Below are 21,912 nucleotides of genomic sequence, written 5' to 3'. Positions count from 1 at the left end.
GAATGTAAAACTTTAATAACCAAACCTGTAGATTTATATATTGAGATGGGGTTTCATATCTGGAAAGGTTTTTTTTTGTCTTGGTCTCCATCTCTATAACACCACTCTTTATAGCCTGTACCAGAAATGAAACAAATACGTCTATCCACCTCCTTGTGTTTCAACTTGGTCCTTAGGTAATTTCACTCATCGTAGTTCATATTAATTAATGAAACAAGAAAAAGATAAAGTCACGACCTTTGAAAATACCCAAATCGCTTTTTCAAAGGTGGTTTTTCTTCTTCTTCGCTTTGTTGTATTTCATTAAGATGAAAAGACCTGTCTGGGTGATAACATCTAAGATCGAACGCGATTTAGTAATTAATCGTTACTCGCACTCCCTGATTCAAGTAAAACACATTCACCATCCCCTTTCTTTGATCAAGGGACCCCTCTTTCCCCTCTGGTTTTGATCAATTACGATCCTTAGTTTGAGTAATTTTGTTTTCAGAGGTACGTTAAAAACATTGCCTGAAAGATTGTTCATCGCATCCAAAAACAGCTGCTTTCGTTTCAGAAAAATCATGCTTTAATAACCCCCCTAGCCTTTTTCACTTTGATATCGGTTATGTCCTATTTGGCGTTCCACATGGACAGATCTTTTTGGACCAGGATTCATTAATGTTAGCATCCGGGTGTCAATCATGCAGGCCCATCATTGAGATTACTTTTCAAATGCTTTGCGTTCCATTCGTAATTGCTACCTTGAAAATGAGGCCTCCCAATCACTTTTTTCCCTCTTCTTTTCAATACATCTCATCGTGACTAAAACAGACGGATCCCTCCTCCCCCCCCCCCCCTCTTTGTTCTGTCTCATTCTTCTTCTTCTTCGTTTTACTTTCTGCGTTTTACCATTAAGCGGAACAATATTAAAAGCAGATGAGGAGTGATCCGTGTAATTCTATACTTTAATTGAAAAACAAAGTTTAAAACTTGAAATTAGTGATATGAAGGAACTGCGTTATTATATACAACAGCTGATCTATGAAGACAGATGTTAACATTGATATTACACAATGATAAAGGAACAATTAGTGTCAGTCAAAATGCTTTAATTCAATAATTGATAAACATAGGCTTTAAATTGATACTATACTGATGATGAATTAGTTTTGTCATTTCTGTGCAATATTTGGGCAAAAGACAACTGTTTAATTGGTGTTAATGATAATTAAAAAGAAATATGTGTAATTCCATATTATCATATTTGAAAACAAATTTTAAAGTGATAATACTGATAATTATAAATTATGTAATTCTTTTCCATAATTAAAAAGAAAAGAAAAAATTAAAAATAAAAATGCAAAGAATGATAATTCAAAAAGAATGATAATTCAGTTACTGTTCTATTGAAGCGCAATGTACTGTCAACGTTAGCCTTCTATAGCGGTGTACCGTAAACGTTACATTGTAAAACCGAATATTTCATTGATACACTGCAGATTTTTTCTAGAAATTTGCAAAAAAAAAAATCGCAATGTTAACTGGCGTTGTCATTCAATAAATAATGTTGACTGTTTTTGGTTTAAATTACGTAAGCGCTTCAGGGACGTGGATGTTATAACAATTATTCTTTACTATTTTTTTGGTTTTGTTTTGTTACAGACACACCAGCAACCATAACACTTTTACTTTATCTTTCTCATTCCATCACTCTCCGGTAATTAATTCAAATATAAAATCAATATTTTATATTAACATGTAGATATCGACCGCGCTGTGACTGGTAGTCGATAATGCTGCCAGTTCACGGAATGAATTTAAACTTTCATATCATCACACATGGTTGCTACTTTGATACAAGAATATATATATATATATATATATATAGATAGATATATATATATGCGGTTACTTTTGAGGCAATGGACCCAAATAGGAAAATCGATCTTATTAAATTAATTCTATAATTTTTATGATATAATTTATATAGTTGATATTATTTCTCCAAAAATGTCGATTTTGACTTTCCTTTGGTGAATTAAATATATTTTATCAGGAGTGTCGTTATGACAAACTTAATCGTGAACGACATAGCCAAAGTAGTCAAAGATTTTTTTCTTTTGTTGAAGTTGACTTGCATTGTTTTGGTGGTGGTTGGAGAGGAGAGTGGGGTAGGGCAATGGCCTTATATCGCTATCGAATGTTTTCATTTTACATTAGTTACAGGAAGATGATAATTTAGTACAAGTTTTTTTCTGTTTAAACTATTGATTTTCTTTATGAACATTTTGTAGATATGCTTCGAAAATTCCAGTCGTTATTGTTTGCCAAACAGCCTCAAGAAGTCATAATTATTTTCCAATCTCTGGGAGAGGTCATCATTCCTATCATTGTCAATCTTTTACTTCGTCGAGCACAGAAATTGTCATGTTGCCAGATCAAATTCACATTCGAGTTTTACAAGTTTGAGCAAATAAATCCAAAAACCTACTTTAAATCTTCTTATCCTCCTCCTAAATACCAGAGATGAAAAAAACCCTTGACCACTTTAACCTTTCAAAAAAAAACCTGCCGCCAAATTATTTCCAACAATCTACATCCCCCAAAGAGAAAAATAAGGAGGAGAGAAAAAAAAGACGAATAATAATGAAGAAAAAAGAAAACAGAGACAATAATATTCCGGGTCGCATTCGATAAGATGGATCAATTGTCACTCTTTTTATTCTTTCTGTTTTTTTTATTTATCGCAATGAACCCACAGACGCGCTGAACCTCATTAGTTAAGCTAAAGCCTGTATATTGATTATTTCAATAAGGCTTAAATGTCTGTCACTACGACCTGTTTTTGGGCTCAATTTACTACATTTTCAGAAAGAAACTGAAAATCTCTTTCACGTGTTGCATGAAGAAGAAAAAAAAATAGCAAAACCTATCTATAGACAAGTTACGGTTCTTGTTTGGTAGCATGCACCAATCATCGCGAAAATGTCACACAAGTCTGTCCAAGGATATCTCAAAATTAATAAGCTTTTAGCCTTAAAGAATGATGTCAAACCAATGTCGTCATTTTGACGTCACAGATATTTGATTTGGCAGATAGCGACGTGCGGGTACCCAGTCAAATTGCTTCTATTTTTTTTTTTTTTTTTTTTTGGCGAAATTAGTTTTGAGGCGTAAAAACTAAAGTGAAATAACGCCGCCTTACTAATTTAGCGCTCAAGGAGGTGTGTCTTAAAGTTTGTGTGTTGGTTCAATTTCCGTTGTTGAGCTGTAATTAAGAAAGCGAAGCCATGGAGTGAAACTGCATGGCATATACATATCTGGCTGTTTATTACATATAGGTAAATGAACGAAGGATAGCTGGATGGGAATTTATAAATGTATTTGATATTTTTCTTTGGGGAGGTAGAGGGGGAGGGGCGGTTAGAGGGGTCGAAGATGGGGAGGGGGTAAGAAAGAAATTCGAACCACAGGTCTCAATATAGGTCACATGTTCGACTTGTTTTATCACAAACAATTCTTTGCAATTGTTTTAATAAAGTTTCATTTATTTTAATTGTGCTTTCTAGTATGTCAGCTTTTCATATCCAATTTGTAGCAATAAGATATATGATGACGCAAAAGTTAGCTATAGATATTGTTATTAACGTCTTTAGATTTCTGTCTCTGACAGTTCTAGAATATATATGTAACTGTTATTCATGATTTCTCTTATTTGAAAATCGTGTATTTTTATGGATACGTTTCAATGGCAATATAGAGGCATACTGAAGTTTATTACTATTACAGAGATTATTTGCTTTGCCTCGTTCTTTGGTTTCTTGTTAATAACTTTTAAAGAACGTAATTTATTTCTCTGATTGACAGAGAATTTTGATTGACAGATAATTGTGCTTGACAGATAATTTTGATGGACAGATGATTTTGATTGACAGATATAAGAAAATAATATACAAAAGCATATGTAAGCAAGTTATTCATAGAGACAGTAGATAGTAGTTCAGATCCACCCCACGTATTCAAAGTGTAGAGTCGCGACCCTTGTGCAGGTCGCCAACATTGTGTATGGTCGTCAAAATAATCGGAAGAAAAATGTTATTTGTGGTGAATAAAAGGTCGAGGAAAATACTATTACAAAGTTACGAAATATCACAATTTGTGCAACTATAAGCACCCTTATTCATATAAATATTTCTCAAGGGGATGGGAATACCGTACCCTCCCCGTACACCCCTTCCCCATGTCATACCTTCTGCCACGGGGGGGGGGGATGGGAGCGCCACGATGATAAAGGTGAAAATTCGGGTCACAAAATGCAGGTTCGATTACCGTAGGTCTAGACATATACGAGTCTAATCTGCATATTCGGTCCCAAGAGGATTTATCTTCATATGTAATTTTGGCGTTGTTTTTTTTTCACCGACTGCCTTGTATTTTGCGAGCAAAATTTCCTAGTATCGTGTTCATTTGCAAATATACAATTGAGTGGTTATGCATGGAGTAAAATAATTTGATCTGAAGGACAAGTCTTGGTCTCGAGATGTAATTATGAAGCTAGACTAGATTGAACAGCAACTTAAAGGGGACGCAATCCCAACCATCATAGTTTGCTTATATGACAGAGATATTTGTGAAGAGCAACTCACTACCCCCCCCTCCCCACCCTCACCCCCATCCCCAAACAGCTGAAAAAATATATTGTGTCATTTGGGAGATATGCTAGTTTAAAAGTCGTGTCTGAGAGTTGCCATTTCAAAAAGAAGTCTGTGATATCACAGAACCATTAGGATCTGAAGGGGGAGGTGGAGGGGGAGGGGAGGGGGGTCAAAGGAGGAGGTGCATCCTTCAGCCAATTTATGTATGCTAAATCAAGGACATTTGCATATATTTTAGGGAGGGCTTGGATCGGTTAATGTGCCCATCTAAACCTGGTAGCGGTTCGAGCCCCCGTTACTGTTAATACAAATTTAAGACATTCCGTCTCATACAGCAAAAATCAAAGCCTAACCCAGCTTCAAGAATATCCCAAACAATAAACAAGTTCCATATTTCAATAGCAGATTTTTTTTTCAAAATGAAAGAAATATTTGCTGGCATATTACGGAACGTTTCCACACCATTTGTTTTGGTGAATCACCAGAAATGAGAAGAAATTTTAACACCTTCTCCTTTCATATGAAAAGAGTATTTGAAGCTACTACAAATGCTGTTTTCCTACAAACTGTTCATTAGATAGTATTAGGGATAATATCGGATTCTTTTGTTTAAATTTGACAGTTCTTATCATTGAAGATCTATTTCCTGACTGAAATATTTTCCGAACATATATTTTACATATGTGTCAATACGTCCGACATAACTTCGCCAAAAATACTCAATTTGTGAGAAAATTTCGTGGAATTGGTACAGTACTTCCATATTGTATAATTTGGTACTATTAGTACACAGTTGGCGTTGCATGACGTTACCTGTTATAAGAACATATTTTCCTAATAGTATTACACCTAAATCTAATAAAGGCATAATCAATGCTCAAGCGGCCGTAAAGTTTATTCCCCCTTTTAGTTCCATTTTTTTTTTCTTGTCACATACTTAAACAAAAATTATGATCAAAATTTGTAAGAAAGTTTAGTCAATTCAACGCGGCACGTTCCAAGAGCGCTTTTGAAATTAACTCGTTGGACCTACTGACACATGACAAGAAATTTGATGAAAATTGTATGAAAATAGTTGACACTAATTCACTTCTAATGGAATTAGTTCTCGATCAGAAATCAAAGGATGAACTGAAGTACATATAATGTAATTATTTGGCATTAGTTTGATTTGCGATGTGCTCCGCTGAGTGCAACCGTGACATTTAACGAACATGATGTTTGCTTCACAGTGACAGATAATTTGCTCTGAGAGTGAGGTCGCTATGTATAAATACACACTTATTCAAATCACTTTCAGCTTTTTACTGCTATAAAAACGCTCGGGCAAAATTATTTACAAGGAATAGATCAGTTTTAGAAAGAAAACAATTTTAAAGTTAAAAAGATAAATAAAAACATAATAATAATACGCGATCAAGAACTGAAAAAGACCAAATGTATTTTTAAAAGTTGTAATCAAAAAGATAAATTTTTCTCATAATTGTTAGCTCTTCTTTTCCCCCGTATAACTGTTTCTCTGTTATACACAATTTTGTATTAAACCATAATATTATTTTATCCCTTGTTCCATCCCTCGTTTTCTTCTTTTGGCTTCTGACATCCGAGGCCTGTGATAAAGAAAACGGCTGGGCTACCTAGTTTAACAAACGTCAGTTTTCATTCGGCCAGCTGCTCTGAAATATTGTAAACAAGGAAATTTATGACTTGCAGTGTGATTCCCATTCACCTTGGTAACGGGGGAGGGCTGGGGATGGGAGGGGATTTATTTTCTTTTTTTAAATTTGCGTCCAGAAATTTAACCAAAATGTATGTTCAAAGAGACTTAGCACTAGATCTTAACTGATGCTTACATAAACTGTTTTATCTGATAAAATTGCAAGTGGTTATAAGACTTTAGTGGAAGAGAATTTCTCATTACTAACATATTCATTCCCTATAATGTTTCACTTAGATATATTCCCTATAATCACATAGACGTATATACAGACGTACATACAGACGTGCCAATAAACACACACTTACATACACTAAGCAGTTGTTACAATAATGCTGCCTTGTTTGCATTCGCTTCATAAAGATAAAGATCACGTGACCAGACAGTCTTTTAGTCTTTTAGCTTTAATAAACCGAATCATTGTGAGAGAAACAAGGCATTGTGCTTTGGTAGTTTACCTATACTAATTTCCTTCATAAATGTATCACAATATGGTTTTTCGATTAACAATATTTCTATATCACACTTTGTGACATTAGCGACGAAATAAGATAAGCCTGAATGCGCGCGTAACGATATCATTTATTGGCTCATACCTGAATAGTGAGTGCAAATTGCCTTTTCGAAGAATGGCATTCCGTTATAATATAGTGTGTATATATGTTCCACTTAAAATTTAGCGCGAACATAGAAAATAACATATTTATATATATATAGGCCTATATATAGGCGTATATATATATATATATAAAATATGTATTTTTCTATGTTCGCGCTATGTGTCACAATCGTAAGAAGATATAACATGCTATGTGGTATTTGGTAATGCTTGCGCTACGTGAGTTCAGTATTGGACTGCAGATTTAGAAAATCGACATTTAGGATGTGTCAAAGTTCAAGTTCTATTTGAACTTTGACCCTTTTTATGGCAGAAGCAAAAGTCCAAATGTGAAAATGATCTGATATACTGACATGGCTGACCTTTCTTTTCTTAGAACCTACCTGTATAAGTGCCCTGCAAAACTAAGCAGTATCTCACATTATCTGTATGTTATCATCGATGGCGGTCATGATAAGAATAGTAAGGTAGGTTTCTCACTTTCCCTAGGATAACAAAATTCAGCCTGCAACCGAGATCAATGAAGCGAGTGTATTATATCCGGATAAATGGCCGTGTAAGCAATACATAACCACTTGATTATGAACAAACCAGTACGTGAGCTTGAATTAATGACGACGAGACGCGCTAGCTTGCTATGTAACCAGTTGACCTGTTTGAAGTACCCCACATAAACCTATGAAGTAGATCAGTGCCACACGGGGGATAGTCAGTCAATTGAGAACGTATGACGAATGAAAAAAAAAGACTCACATATATGAAGGCATGAACCGAACGGACGGACGAACGGACGGAAGGACGATATGAAGGAATATACAGGAATATGAACGAACGAACGAACGGGCGGACAAACGGACAAACGAATAAACGAATAAACGGGAGGCGCTGTGGTCTAGTGGTTAAAGGGAGTGAAGACTCGCGCACAAAGAAACGTCTGATGCCGGTAATCTGACCTACTTTCGAATGAGGTGTAACAGAAGTGTTAGACACCACCATCGATCCCAGAAAAAACACACACACAGCTTGCTACCGTTGGTAATTAGACACTTGTGTACAGTCGATACATGCAGCTACGGTCAATACTCACAAAACAGTGTACATAGCAGCGTGTACATCTCAGGTCTAGATAAAAGATAACAAGGTATCACGTTTCATTACTGTCTGCATTTTTAAGCGACAAGAATAAAACTCACTTGCAAGCAACGGAAAGTTAAACATTTTCAGAGGGCGGCACGCGGTTTGGGGCGAGTTTTCAATGCCTTTAAGGCATTTGACTTGTGATGTAAGGATTACAGGTTCGAGTCCTGGCCAGATCATTGCGTTGTGTCCTTGGGCAAGGCACTTTATCTCCATTGCATCTCTTCACCCAGGTGTATATATGGGTTACTTGCGAGGTAACTTGTAAATATAGTTGTGTGCGCCGGTTTGTGGCTGCACCCTATGGGAAGTCCCCCCCCCCGGGGGGACTCGTGGACGTGGTGCAGTGTATTGCCACAGGAGATATCAATTGAATTATGCACACTTTGGTGTGTGGGTGTGACAAGTTACCAATGACCAGGGGTTAATGTTGTAAAGTTCTGTGAGGGGGCCTTGGCTTTGAACAAGGCTATAAACCTTAGAATAAAAGAATAATAATAACAATAAACGAATAATAAACGAATAAAACCTGGTGAAGGAGGGAACTGGTGAGCGTGTAAGCGAATGGTAGTGTATGCATATATGTATTGAATACCAAAACTAAACATGAATTGCCTCAATTATTATAGTGACGGGTTTTAACCATTTAATTATTTATTCTATCGAGGCTTGACTATTTCCAATTCCCCTATAAATGTACTTGTCCTAAAATGGGAAGAACCAAGCTTTACCATTCTTACATTTAATCAGAGAAATCTTTGTGATGAGAAATCTTGAGAAATGAAAGACTACGCAGACCTGTGCATATAGTATGTCTCTGCTAGCTCTTACCATACGTATACATTTGCTTTCAAGGCAATCGACCGCCCAAAAGAAACGAGGTAGAAAATGTCTTCGGATTATGCACACAGTCCAACAAAATGCTACCCTTCGCATTTTTGACTGTTCGATTGCTTGAAAGCAAACATAGTTTTAAAAGCAATATCGCAAAGAAAAACACAAAAGGACAGACAAAAGCAGAATACAAAATTGCATTGTGGTTTCGATTATGTAACATGAACAGTTTTCTTCATGAACCTGATGTAATGTATAGTGAGGGCATACATATTTACAATTGTTTCACGATTTGACCTATGGTGACCCCAAATGACCTTTGACCTCCACCAAAATCAATAGGCTTCTTTAACTCAATGTGGTACTTCTACACACTAAATTAGAGGTCGGCCCAAGCTTCCATTATTGAGATGTCGTGATTACAAGGTTTTCACAATTTGACCCCTGGTGACCCCAAATGACCTTTGACCTCCACCAAGAACAATATGCTTCTTGTAAATAATGTGGTACTTCTACACACCAAATATGAAATTGGTTTGACCTTCCCTTCTTGAGATATCGTGTTTACAAGCTGGGCGTCACAAACGCACTCACACGCACTCACCAAACACACACATACGCCATCATAAATGCAAAGGTTACGATTATCATCGAAACCAAAAACACCTCAATATATATGAGGAAACGTTTACCCCTTTGTGAAATGTTCCTACTTTCTCCAGTGCCTTCCAAGGCTAAGAATAACCATGAATTTCATTTGAAAATCATGGCTTCTCTCGTATACCGCTTTTGTAGAATCTGAGCTGATGATAGGTAACTTAATTTATATCCTCAGGCGTTGAGACTTTGAAGAATAAACTGTCAGCGATTTACTGTAAATTAAACAATTTGCCTCGCCACTAATATTTTCCACCTGTTTCTGTTTAGGCAATTTTAATGCAGAGAACATCTACAAATCTGTATATGTATGTATGTATGTATGTATGTATGTATGTATGTATGTATGTGTGTGTGTGTTGTTTTTCTTCACTGACTAACAGTATAAACTAGTAAACAATAAGAAGGGTTGAATGGTTCGCATGCATGTTAGGGCTATTTATTTTTGTTATTTTAGCGTGTTCTTTTCTGTTGTTTTTTTAAGCAAATAACAGGATAATATTTGTGAATATAAATTGAAATAATGTTCATATTAAATAGAATCTGCTTTCGTCTTATAACTGGATTTCAGCTTCAATGGTTTTCAATAGAGATGTGTAGGCGAGGATCCAGATTTGTGTGGGTGCACGTGCACCGCTCGCATCCCACCTGACCACCGCTTTGCAACCTACCCCCTCCCAGCTTTGCCACCCCCCACCCCGCATGAATAGGCACATAGATATAAACACAAACTTGCGTGTGCTAGAACTAATTGTAGATCTAATTTATATCCTAAATTATTATGTATCTCAGAATGCATTATTTCACTTTTGTATTTGTTTCTGGACGCGGACCTAAACCACCCTCTCCCACCCTCCCATGTATAAGTCGGGTTCAAATACCCCAAAGCCACGCACCCTCTATCTTAAAATCATAGATCCGTCCCAGGTGTGCTTTATTAATATGCAAATACATTCTAAATCAAATAGTTTGGTCTCATTATACTAAGTGACGTAATCTTAAGTAGAGTCACCTACGAAACATTATCACAGGCGAAATTCTATGGAACGCCATGTGTTTGAGAATCGTTAGCCTAGAAACACATATGCCTATATCAGCATGTTACAAATTTAAATATCAGCATATGAATATTCAAATCAACATGCTATGTTTCAATATTAGTTTATCAGATTTATTTTCAACACGTTAGGACCTGACTATCAGAATGTTAACAAATAATGTCAAGAGTTTAATTGCATTTGAGAAGCGTCTGGTTTTTGAGTTCACCATTTCGCCATTTTTAAAGCAAAATACCACGGATTATATAATTGACAACAACCAGTAGTGAACTGTGAATGTGGGTAGGAGGGGGGGGGGGTGGAAGGCTGCCCCTGCCCTGGCCGGATTTCTGTTAAGGAGATGGCAACATATGCGATGTGAAACTGTGGTAGATTAAGTAAATACATAGTATTTAAACTCACACGGAGACGGCGGTCACTACCTAGCATTTCATAACAGGTTCACCCCTTAGGGTACCTCTTATAAGTTTACCTCTTGAGTTTATGTTGAGCACGCAGTCACATGGGCTTTCTAACTGCTACGCCGCCTGACAAACGAGGTATAAACAGAGACAGCTGGTTAGCAATGTTCGGAGCAAATTTGTCAAAATGTCTGGAAAAGAAAAAGAAAAAAATCAGAGACAAGCAATATCGTACTAGGGGCGTAAAAAATAGTTGAAAGTCTTCACACTATATAAAAATTCACATTGACCCATGGAAGGTTTGTCAACCTAATTTATACGATGAAACTTTGAAACACAAGTAGCGCCTTTTCTGTAACCAAATAACTGATGCATTCAAGGCCAAGCCAATGTGTATGTATTTGTAGAGTAGGTTTTCATGAAATGTTTGATGCTTTTCGATACTAGAATCACGTGAGATAAGCTTTAGTTAATGACAAGGCAAGTCACAGTTGCCATTAATGAAGTTTTAATGAACTTAAAAATGTTTTTATGAAAATAAAATAAAATAATTTAGACTACTGTATAGAATTACATGATATAACCGTATATGTAAAAACGTGTTCATTTGACGAGTTAGCTTGCGTAATGAAATGAATTATCTCGGAGACGAAATATTGATAATCAAAAGGAATTTATTGATCAGTCATCGATTAATCGCCGATGATATCTTAATTTCATCAATTTACATTCTTCTGTTGAAGTATACTGCTCGGAAGGTTTTGGGAAAATTGTTGCAAAGGAGAGAGAAAATAGTTAACAATTTTAGAAAGCTTTGCATATAGAATTGGATGAATCACTTGACTATGTATAGTTAAAACGTGTTCATTTGACGAGTTATCATACACTGTACGGGTAATTATTCAATAGGGGAGAGGAATATAATGAGTTAAAACCACATTTTAGTCGAAGCTGCGAAATCTAGTTCTCACAGCAAAGCTAGGATCCTTAAGCGAGCCGTCAAACTATATTTTCGTTTTAATAATAATTTAGAGAAAAAAGTCAAATTAGAATAAATTATAGTCTGAGAATGTTTGTTCAAAAATCAATTAGATTGATAACCATGGTTAATATGCGCATAGATAGCAAACAATAGTCGTATACACGTCAACAATGTCTTATCTTTAATACGCTTTATGACGTCACGGTATTTATGATAGATGACGTAGTACTCTATAGGAAATAAAACTTTAAAGGTAAATATAGTTTAACCAAACACTGAACGTTTGTGCTGTTCTATATATGCATGAATTAACACATAAAATATATAATATATAACTAAAAATAGCATCTTAATTAAGGTTATCTTCATGGCAATTCTCTTGCATGGTAGTATGACTATAGTAAGTGAGTGTGCTGTGCGAGTTAGCAGATTTAAAACAAGGCAGTGGCTCTTTGAAGAAGAAAAAAGCTGTTTCTGTTATTAAATTTCTCTTGCGTTTTTTTTTTTTGCTGTTTTGTTTAGTATGTTATACCTATGGGATATAGGTCACGGTATTTAAGTTCTGTTTATCTGAGTTTTAGTGTATTATATGGTAACAATAGCTTAATAACTCTGTTTTAGTTTTCATCCGTACAATGATACCGAGGAGTACCCCCGTATGTTGACAACTTTCAAAGTCATACTTTCTACGATTCTTTATTATTTTATTTTTGTTATCAATTTATAGGGACGAAATGTTTCTTCATTTATAGGGACACCGAAACTCATTCACTCACTTGAACAATATTTTGTGATGAATTGATATGATTTCAAGCAGTACCTTCTCTTCCAAGCGAAACTGTGGTAACTTACCAATTTGTTGATGAAGTAATAAAGACTTGATGACGACGACACAGGTTTGAAATTGGGGAATACGGTTGGGTGGAGGGGGGGGGGTGAGGGAATAGGTAGCTTTGAAAATAATCGATACTGCTATTGTCATTACCACCCTCCCACCATCTCAGTGTCGTAGGCGATGAGGCTCCATTTTTTATTAGTGATTTGATTACCTAAATTAGTGGCCCAACTTGCAATATTATGTTCGAATTCCCCATGACATTGCAACGTAATGTTTAAAAGCTTTACAAGAAACACTATTTGCGTAAAAAACCATATTCCATTAACCGGACCCGGGTTTACCGTATGGGAATGGGGAAGGGTGGCTACACGTACTGAGCCAACTGAAGTACGGTAACTTTATGGTGACGTTTTTATGTAAATTAAAACAAAACAGCCATTGCGTAATATCAAACATTATACGTTGTGTGTTAATTGCTAACACACAACAAGTGAAGGGCGTTCTCCGTCCGTCCCAATAGATGCTTTAATAGAACGGATGTATGTGGATTACATGTAAAATAATGTTTATTAAGCACCTTTTGAAACAATATTGAAGGATTCGTAACTACTTAGGTTGCACTGTATACATGTTATAACCGGTGCTGTGGCCGAGTGGAAAAGGGCGGTGGCAGCAATTGAAGCAATGAGGCTTAGCAATCGGGAGCAAGTCTACGGTTTTTCCATCTGAAATGACTTTCTAAATTGAAAAGATTCCAAATTTGAGTTGAAATGTTGAATTGGAAGCCACCCGACGTTTAAGTTGTAATCCATAAGCCTTTGCGGGTGTCTCCCACATTTGTGGTCGCTTAAGCGTAAAATTAGTTGCTGATTATTGTTATTATTATTATTATTATTCTGATTGTTGTTATTATTATAATAATACTTATAATACTAATAATATACTATGTACAGTACACCTGAATATTCCTTACGTCAGTTGGGGCAGAGAAGGGTGGGGTTGAGGGAGTCGGAGCCACCTTGATTTTATTGATTTCTACGTATCCGCCCTTCGAGTAGTCCATATATCTGCCTTTCTTTTGCCCTGTATCCTAAGTATTTATATTTTATATCCTGTATTTATTATATCCTCAGTATTTTCGATATTCTACATTTCATTTCATAAATTCGTTTCTGGGCACCGTCACACCATAGTGGTCGTTGAACTGTGCCCGGTTGATACCTTCTTGTGACGTCATTGCAGTAGATATACTGCTGTATATACGTTGCCTTGAGTGGGACTTCTATCGTAAAACAAAAAGAATGCGCGTAAAATACTCCCTTTCCTCCATGAACCTTCTGAAAAATAAGCTTTGATTTTCTCTCTTTAATGACACAAGTCGATAAGCTAGCACAGCCAGTATAATATTATCCTTCCATAACGTTTTTAAATGCAACCATACACTAAGTAACATTGACAGTGAAATACCTATCGCTATCTTAACTGTCACCGTGCATTAAGTTTCGACTCGCTTACAGTTCAGAAAAAACATGAAAAAACACACTAGATCACAAAATGTCCTAAAAAAATCACATCCAGCAAAATACATCTTGAACAATATCTATGAATTTCACGTAATCGCGTTATATTAGTCTGTCAACCCTTCTGCAAGAAATGAATGCCCTAGTGAATGGCAGACAGATGTGTGTATATATATAAATATATATATATATATGTGCATGAACATATAGAGAGAGATATATATAGATATATATGTAGATATATATATATATATATATATTACCCGTCATGTTCCTGTTCTCCTCCACAAGTGCCCGCCTCTTCTATACGCTGACAAATATTCGGTTTGAGTCGAAAGCAACCGCGGCACGTTCCCAAAGCCCACGGGAAATTTGTGCTGTTTTCTGTTACTACCGTAACTGTTAAGGATTGGAATGTTCGGCGCATTGTATGCGAAATGTGATGCTCGTTGTTGTCTTGTAGAAAGTTAGTTGTGAGGGGAAAAATGAATTCTGTTTCACTTCAAACGTCGGAAATATAAATTGATTTATCTTCATAAAATTGTAAGAATTTCGTCATATACATATGAGGGGCCATGTTGCACTTACTTCAGGGGGAACAATGAATAATCTAACAAAACATTGTCTCGACTTTCTGTGTCCAATAGAATCCTACTGTAGCGTTATAACTTGCATCCAATTCACACATGTAGGAAAGCTCGCTTTCTCGCAATCATAGCTCCTGCAATCTTTCATGCTTAATTTCATGAAAAGGTAACATTTACAGTTTAATTAAGGAACGGATTTAACTTGAGACGCTTTAGGATGGCATTTGGGCAAAGGTAAAGAGAGAATTGTGAGAATTTTGTTCACAGTTTTCTGTTATGTTATTGATTTATGAATAGTGTATACTTTAGCCAAGCCGTACAAAGGCTGATAATTTATTACCTCACGTTTGCCTGCCGAACAGACTTCTCTACAAATAGCTTCCCTGGGAAATCAACTCAACTATTAATTGCGGAGTAGATTATCTCCTTTTACCCGTGGATGAGAAGTACGCACATGAAACTACTACTCAATACCATGACAATTTTGTAACATGAACGTAGCATAGCGACGCAATCTGTTGTACACTGTGTATTCAACCTCCATTATAATCAATCCGACATAGACCAATTTCCAAGCTGTTCATTCTGAAATCGTTAAACCTTTGTGTCTACTTCGCTAATTTCCTCGAAGAAGTTCAGAAAAGAAAGCACTATTCTTACAAAGGAATCAATAATATGTGCCAATATATGGAAACATTTTGCATTTTCGTGTTTTGTCAATTAAGGCCAAACATGTGATATTTCTTTAGCATATTAATTTACAACAACAACATCAAAACACAACTCAAAGTTGTGCGTAACAGTTGAAGGACCGGAACTACTTTATATGACGTCATAATGATCAAAGATGATAGCAGAAGATGTGAGCCGTGTTTGTTTTTGTTATATACTCAATTTTCGCGCCAAAATGAACGGTGCCGTGTAGTTATGGTTTAATATGACGTCAGGAATTTTTGGAATTTGATTGTTACGAACAAACGGATCGATATTTCAAATATCATTAAATAAATTACGATCAACGGACATTTTTTTTATTTTTTTTATTGTACCAACTATTAGATATCACTACGTAGGTATAACACTTAACCAAGTCGACCTTTCCAGCAGACTACGTATTACAATCTCGTACATAGATAGACTCGCACACATGCACTTAGTTGTTTACAACCAATCACAGCTGGAATATTTTCGTCATTAGACAAATTTACAAAGTTTACCTCCCACTGTTGGATATTAGAGCGTGTACAGGTTGTGTGTGTTGTCGCTGTGTACAGGCAAATCCTATTAATTCACGACCTTTGGTATGCATTAATGAGTAATCATAGTTAAGAAAGCTAATAGCGCAATCATTCAAACCTAACCAAAATACAGAAATATTGCTGTATAAATTATTATTTTATTAGCAACCTTTAAATTATACTAGATCTGAAATGAATATTGCAATATGCAAATTAATATGTACTGCGTCATTTGCGCCATACGTTATCGAAAATAACGCTATTGTTGAAGTAGAACTTTGCAGTCACAACTAAGTATGTGTCTTCATGTGTGTTAAAATGCGTTTTATTTTCATTCAAATACGTCCTATGATCTTTAAAATTAAAACAAGTTCTCAATTGTACAATATCATTAAAATCACTTCATATCCAGAGAATACAAAGAGTTAGACTAATTGGCTAGTATTTGCCTTATACTCTCTGTGCCATCCACAGCAACAAGAAAAAATACGTATAAAATTATCTGACCGAGATTCTTATGTATCGACCAAATAGCCGTTTACGACATTGATATGATATATGTATGGAAATATTAATTGATGAATCAACACGGATCAATAATTTCATTCTAAAAGTTGTTTAATTGCTGCTGTTTTATATATAGCTTTACGTTGTATCGATTATACAGACAATAGTAAAAGCAACGAGAAAAACAAACCTCAGCTATGCTCTGTACACAAACACACGAACACACATATATACACAGTCATTTATGCATATAGTCGAGACTATGCAACAGTAGCTTAAATTCAATGTGTCTTCTCGGAGAAGTAGAGATAATTTGACTGTTACCGGTTCTCGTCGGGAGCCTCATATACCAGCAAGACTGTGTATATTATTATATTAGAACCTACTGCTGTATTATGTAGTAGTAATATGTACTATATCCTCGCGCAATATCTGAATGTTGAGCACGTATAGTAGGACTGACTACAATTGTTCTCAATCTCGCGTCACTACTAATTACTCATTCTTGGGTATATATATGTCATTTTTTTTCTTTCGTTACACTTACAACGCTACATTTGATACCAAGGAGAGAATCGACTTCAACTTGTTAGGATTTCATTGATCACTTCTATATTCTGTTGGATATTCTTGATGAGATTCGGTGGAACCAAAAAAACAAAACACGATAAAACAAACAAAGCAAAACTAAAAAGAAATCCGAACGGTTTACGTTTCTTCGTCAAGTTGTCAAGATTTGGAAATCTATTCGCGACGTGCGTGGTTTTTGTTTCGTTGTTATGTGTTTGGTTCTTGGAGGAATGGCTTTATCCCATTAAGCAGATTTTGTGCTAGTGCATTCCGCTCTTTGGCTCTGTTTCTTCGAATTAAAACAGTACATGAAAGGAGATATTTTAGGTGGGCTTAACATTACACCTAAGTGTCATTCCTGTGTATGATTTGTGTAAACAGCCGTTTTCTCGTATCGCTCATATTACCGTGCTGGATTTGAAGGAAATCCTAAACACATTGAAAGCGACGCTATTCTAGGTATCTCGCAAATTCGCACATTACTTTCAAATCGTGAATTTAATGCACACACGAAGATGAAGACAAGAAGAACATACTTTGGAATATATAGTTCTCTCTTCTGAATCTGTGTTTTTCAACGATATGTCGGAACTTTTCTAATGTATTTTCGAGTGGTGCTTGAAATGCTCAAACGAGGCTCTTTTAATGCACATTGTATATATTTACATAAGCAGGGTCTTGAATACTTTAAAGTGTAAATTCGAGGTCGTTATTTCTAACGTTATAACATATTGAGGGATAGACCATGCTTTGAAGCTTTTTTTTTCGTGGCTATTTTCATTTTCTGAGCTAGTGATCACCGACGAATGAGCAAATCAAAACATTTTCGTTTGATTTAAAGGGAAGCGACATTGCTTGGAGTTATTTATCTGTGACAGTTTTCTCGGACATGAAATGCAATATTATACAATCGGTTCATAATTGTCTTAAAGGAACAAATACTTAATAGCTTAGCATTCGATGCGGTGTGTATGAATAAACGAGACGTCATTTTTAGATGTAATTTAACTGTTCTTGAAGGAAAAAAAAGGAATTAAGAGTCACGTGTGCACAGATTTCCTAAATGTATAGGGTCTATTGCTGGAAGTCATTTTAAACAAGAAAGACTTTAGTCTCCAATTGCGAAAGACCTTCTTCGACAGAACCTTAGTTGAGGTCAAAGTTCATCACGAAACGTGACTATAGACATTAATCCAAACACAATTACCCCTTGTCTGGTTTAACAAAACAAGAGGAACGAATTTCAAAATGGAGGCTACATCAAAACTAGTCATTATCAAACATAAAATGTGATGGAATAAAATCCTTGATATTATTTTTGAATGCAATCATCCTTTGAAGGATAAAGTTAGACAAAAACAACAACAATAAAAAAACCCAGAAAGAAAAAGAAGAAATAAAGACTAAGAAGACTGCCCTCATGTGTGGCTCGAGTAAATGCTATGGTTGTTCTTTTCGTGAGATAAGAGGGAAATGGCGGCGGTGGCGTTCTCTCGGAAAGTTCAAGGTAATATTGACTTTTAACTTTACTCTTCTTTTCTGTCACTTCTTTTTCCGTTCAACAGGGGAACTTGTTTCTTCTCTGTACATTTAAGAGAGACAGAGGGCTAGATGAAGCGTGCGAAGAGTGCGCAGGCACCAGCTGATAATCCTGAGGTTAGTTTTCTCTTTTGTAACTTTCATAAACTTCACGTAACTTTTTAAAAGAACAAGAGATCAATTGGATTTTTGAGTTGAATGTCCAACTGATAACCATGCACGATGTTACTTTTCTTTTCTATATTTCAAAAACTTAACGTAACTGTTCAATAAAATCAAATATATAAAGTGGAATTTGAGCTTTTATGTCCCACTGTTAATCACTGGTTCTCTTTTGTAATTTTAAAAAGAAAAAACTTTTTAATTTTTTAAAAGTTCGAGTTTCTATAATTAGCGTTGATTATATTAGTTTTCTGTTATACTTTTATGACTTTTCAAACTTAAACTATCTTGAAGAAAAAACCTACAGTTTGAGTTTTGCTTATCGCTGATAATCTTGAAAATAGTGTTAGCTTCTAAATTGCTAAAAAAGTATCATACGGTCTCTTAAAAAGTTGATGCTTGCTTTTTACAACAAATTTCACAAAACTTGGGTTGAGTTTTATTCACCGCTAGTATCCCTGAAGCTAGTTTTCTTTTTAAGTTTTCTTCAGAAATGGCTATCAACCTGGATACAAAACATTTCGTTTCAGTCGACCAAAGTGATCTTGTTAGGTTTTTATTTCTATTTTTGCCAAATAAATGTTGTGGAACACAACATTTTTTTTTGTCGTTTGATGTAATAGTTAGAATTAACTACCAAATTAGAAACTAATTTCCTAGTAAGTTAGGTTAATGGTAATTTAGTTACATATGAATCATATATGTCCTCATAAGGGTAACACACATATATTGGTGTCCCCTGTAGATGTGTTAAATAGGTTTCAACATGATCCCTTTTCCTCCCTTTTGTTTTGTGTGTCCCCTTACTGACCTCAGCCTATTCGCATTATTAGCAAAGAGAGTATTTGAATTTTGAAGTGATATTATAAGAATTGTTGTTCATTATAGTCATTGTTACATGATATTTGTGCTTTATTTGTGGTTATGAAAGGTCTTTTTTTTGTTTTATGAAATCCATTTTAGTTGATATGTAACTTAATAATAATTTCTCCAACAGGTTACATATTCACCCTTCTAACTGCGCCATCCCAGCTATTCCTTTAGCCAATACCTTCACAATTTGTTCACCTTTGTCACTCTATTTGTCATCAATTAAAGCATATCCATGAAATTAATTGAGAGGAAGCCCGTTTTGTGTACATTTTATTGGAACTATAGCTCGTAAAATACCTTTAAAATTTACATGTTATTGCGCTACAAAAGCGATTATGCAAAGAAACCAATTCTCATATTCTGGACCTATGCAATTTAATCTAGCTTCGCTGCTCTCTTTTCTATTATACTTCTCCATCATGTACGTTTTGCAAGGGATCCTCTCGATTTTTACAACGTAACACGTTTACTTATTCACATGACACTTTCAGTGTTATCACGAGGACAAACAGTTCCGAAAGTGTTAGACAAACTTTCTGGTCGATGTCGGAAGCAAACTATAAAGAAGTTAAGGGTCTGCTTTGCTTGGTTCTCACTAAAAGTGTTCCGTGCACCTTTCAAAATAGACCTCTGTCACACTTGTGACGTGTAGCATAGTGAGACATAGGTGATGAAAACTTGAATCGGTAAAATTAAACTTTTATGTTATGATATATGAACGAATATGCATACGAACATCGGACAAACTCACAGCTTCTTGATCACACACTTTATCGTACACTTAAGTAAACATTATTTTTGATATGTACACGATTTGATATATCTAAACATAGTTCAACTAAGTTCAACAGACACTTCATCACACAATATTCCTGCCCTTTAGAAAACCTTTTTGGTAGGACATGAAAACGATTAGATATTAATGCCAGATCAATTGGTATGCACTAAATCACATACTCCACTTTAGTAAACCTCCTATATGATACGTTAACTGTTCCATATAGTACATGAATAATAAGTTTGCACTTGATCACACATTTTCCTGTACATAAGTAAACCTGATCACACCAGACTAATTCATAGGTTCTTGAACACAATCTTTCCGGCACTTCAGTAAATACTGATATGTGACCAGTTTTTTATCTTGCTCGACTAGTACGTAGAAGGCTTGATTACACACTTTCTTGCACAATAGTAAACCTATCATTTAGTTCTTGTCTAACATATATGCCACATACTTCGAACAGTGTTACATCTTGTCACACATCAGATACGTGCTCACATACTTGTACCATCGGGTTTATTGAACCTTAACTTACATACACTCGATCACATAGATCTCTGCACGTTAGGTGAACTAACATGCCACATACTTCGAACAGAGTTACATCCCTTGTCACACATTAGATATGTGATAACATACTTGTACCATCAGCGTTATTGAACCTTAGACTCACATAGTCTTGATCATATATATGTATGCACGTAAGGTGAACTAACATGCCACATACTTCGAACAGAGTTACCTCTTGTTCCACATCAGATATGTGATCACATACTTGTACCATCGGGTTTATTGAACCTTAGACTCACATAGGCCTACACTTGATCACATAAATGTCTGCACATAAGACGAACTTAAGCCTATGTGGTGTCTTAACACTATCTAATCTCTGTATCGTCTACACTGCAATGTATGCGACATAAATCTCCTACCATAGGCATATACACTTCGTGGTATCCATGTCAGAACTTTAAAGGGTAATCTTAGGCAAAACGGTAGTTTTGGTGTGTCATAATCCAAGAAGAAAAAAAAAAGAAAAAAATGAGTGGTGGTAGTTATGCTTGGTAAGCTATTCCAGTTTTCAAGATATTCATTTTTAAAATATGCTAAATGTATGGAATGTTCCTCTGAGGCTTAAATAATGTTGACGTCGGCTCCTCAGTACAGACCTCATTTAATAATGAATCAAACGTTGTATAAATTCTGATATTTTAACAAAACCATGTTCATCTAACTTATACATAAAAAAGGA

At 35.5% G+C, this 21,912-nt stretch overlaps 1 protein-coding gene and 1 long non-coding RNA gene across 5 annotated transcripts in view; both read left to right on the top strand.

Annotated features, from left to right (window-relative positions):
• Positions 1-21,912, top strand: part of LOC139976918 (uncharacterized) — a 472,282-nt gene that overhangs the window by 272,037 nt on the left and 178,333 nt on the right. The gene's annotated exons all lie outside the window — the stretch shown is intronic.
• The window catches only part of LOC139976914 (potassium voltage-gated channel unc-103-like), a 180,024-nt gene that overhangs the window by 93,271 nt on the left and 64,841 nt on the right, over positions 1-21,912 (top strand). For 3 of the 4 annotated variants that reach the window (XM_071985801.1, XM_071985802.1, XM_071985800.1), the window contains one exon: positions 18,868-18,958. In XM_071985801.1, coding sequence (XP_071841902.1) covers positions 18,914-18,958 — 45 coding nt within the window. In that variant the 5' untranslated portion in view covers positions 18,868-18,913. Of the gene's footprint in view, positions 1-18,093; positions 18,810-18,867; positions 18,959-21,912 lie in introns of those variants that run through there. The other variant, XM_071985797.1, reaches the window with a different exon arrangement.

The sequence above is a fragment of the Apostichopus japonicus genome, chromosome 12 (genome assembly GCF_037975245.1).
Source record: "Apostichopus japonicus isolate 1M-3 chromosome 12, ASM3797524v1, whole genome shotgun sequence".
NCBI classification, from domain to species: Eukaryota; Metazoa; Echinodermata; class Holothuroidea; order Aspidochirotida; family Stichopodidae; genus Apostichopus; species Apostichopus japonicus.
Note: the sequence above shows the minus strand (reverse complement) of the source record. Positions and strands in the feature narration are given on the sequence as shown.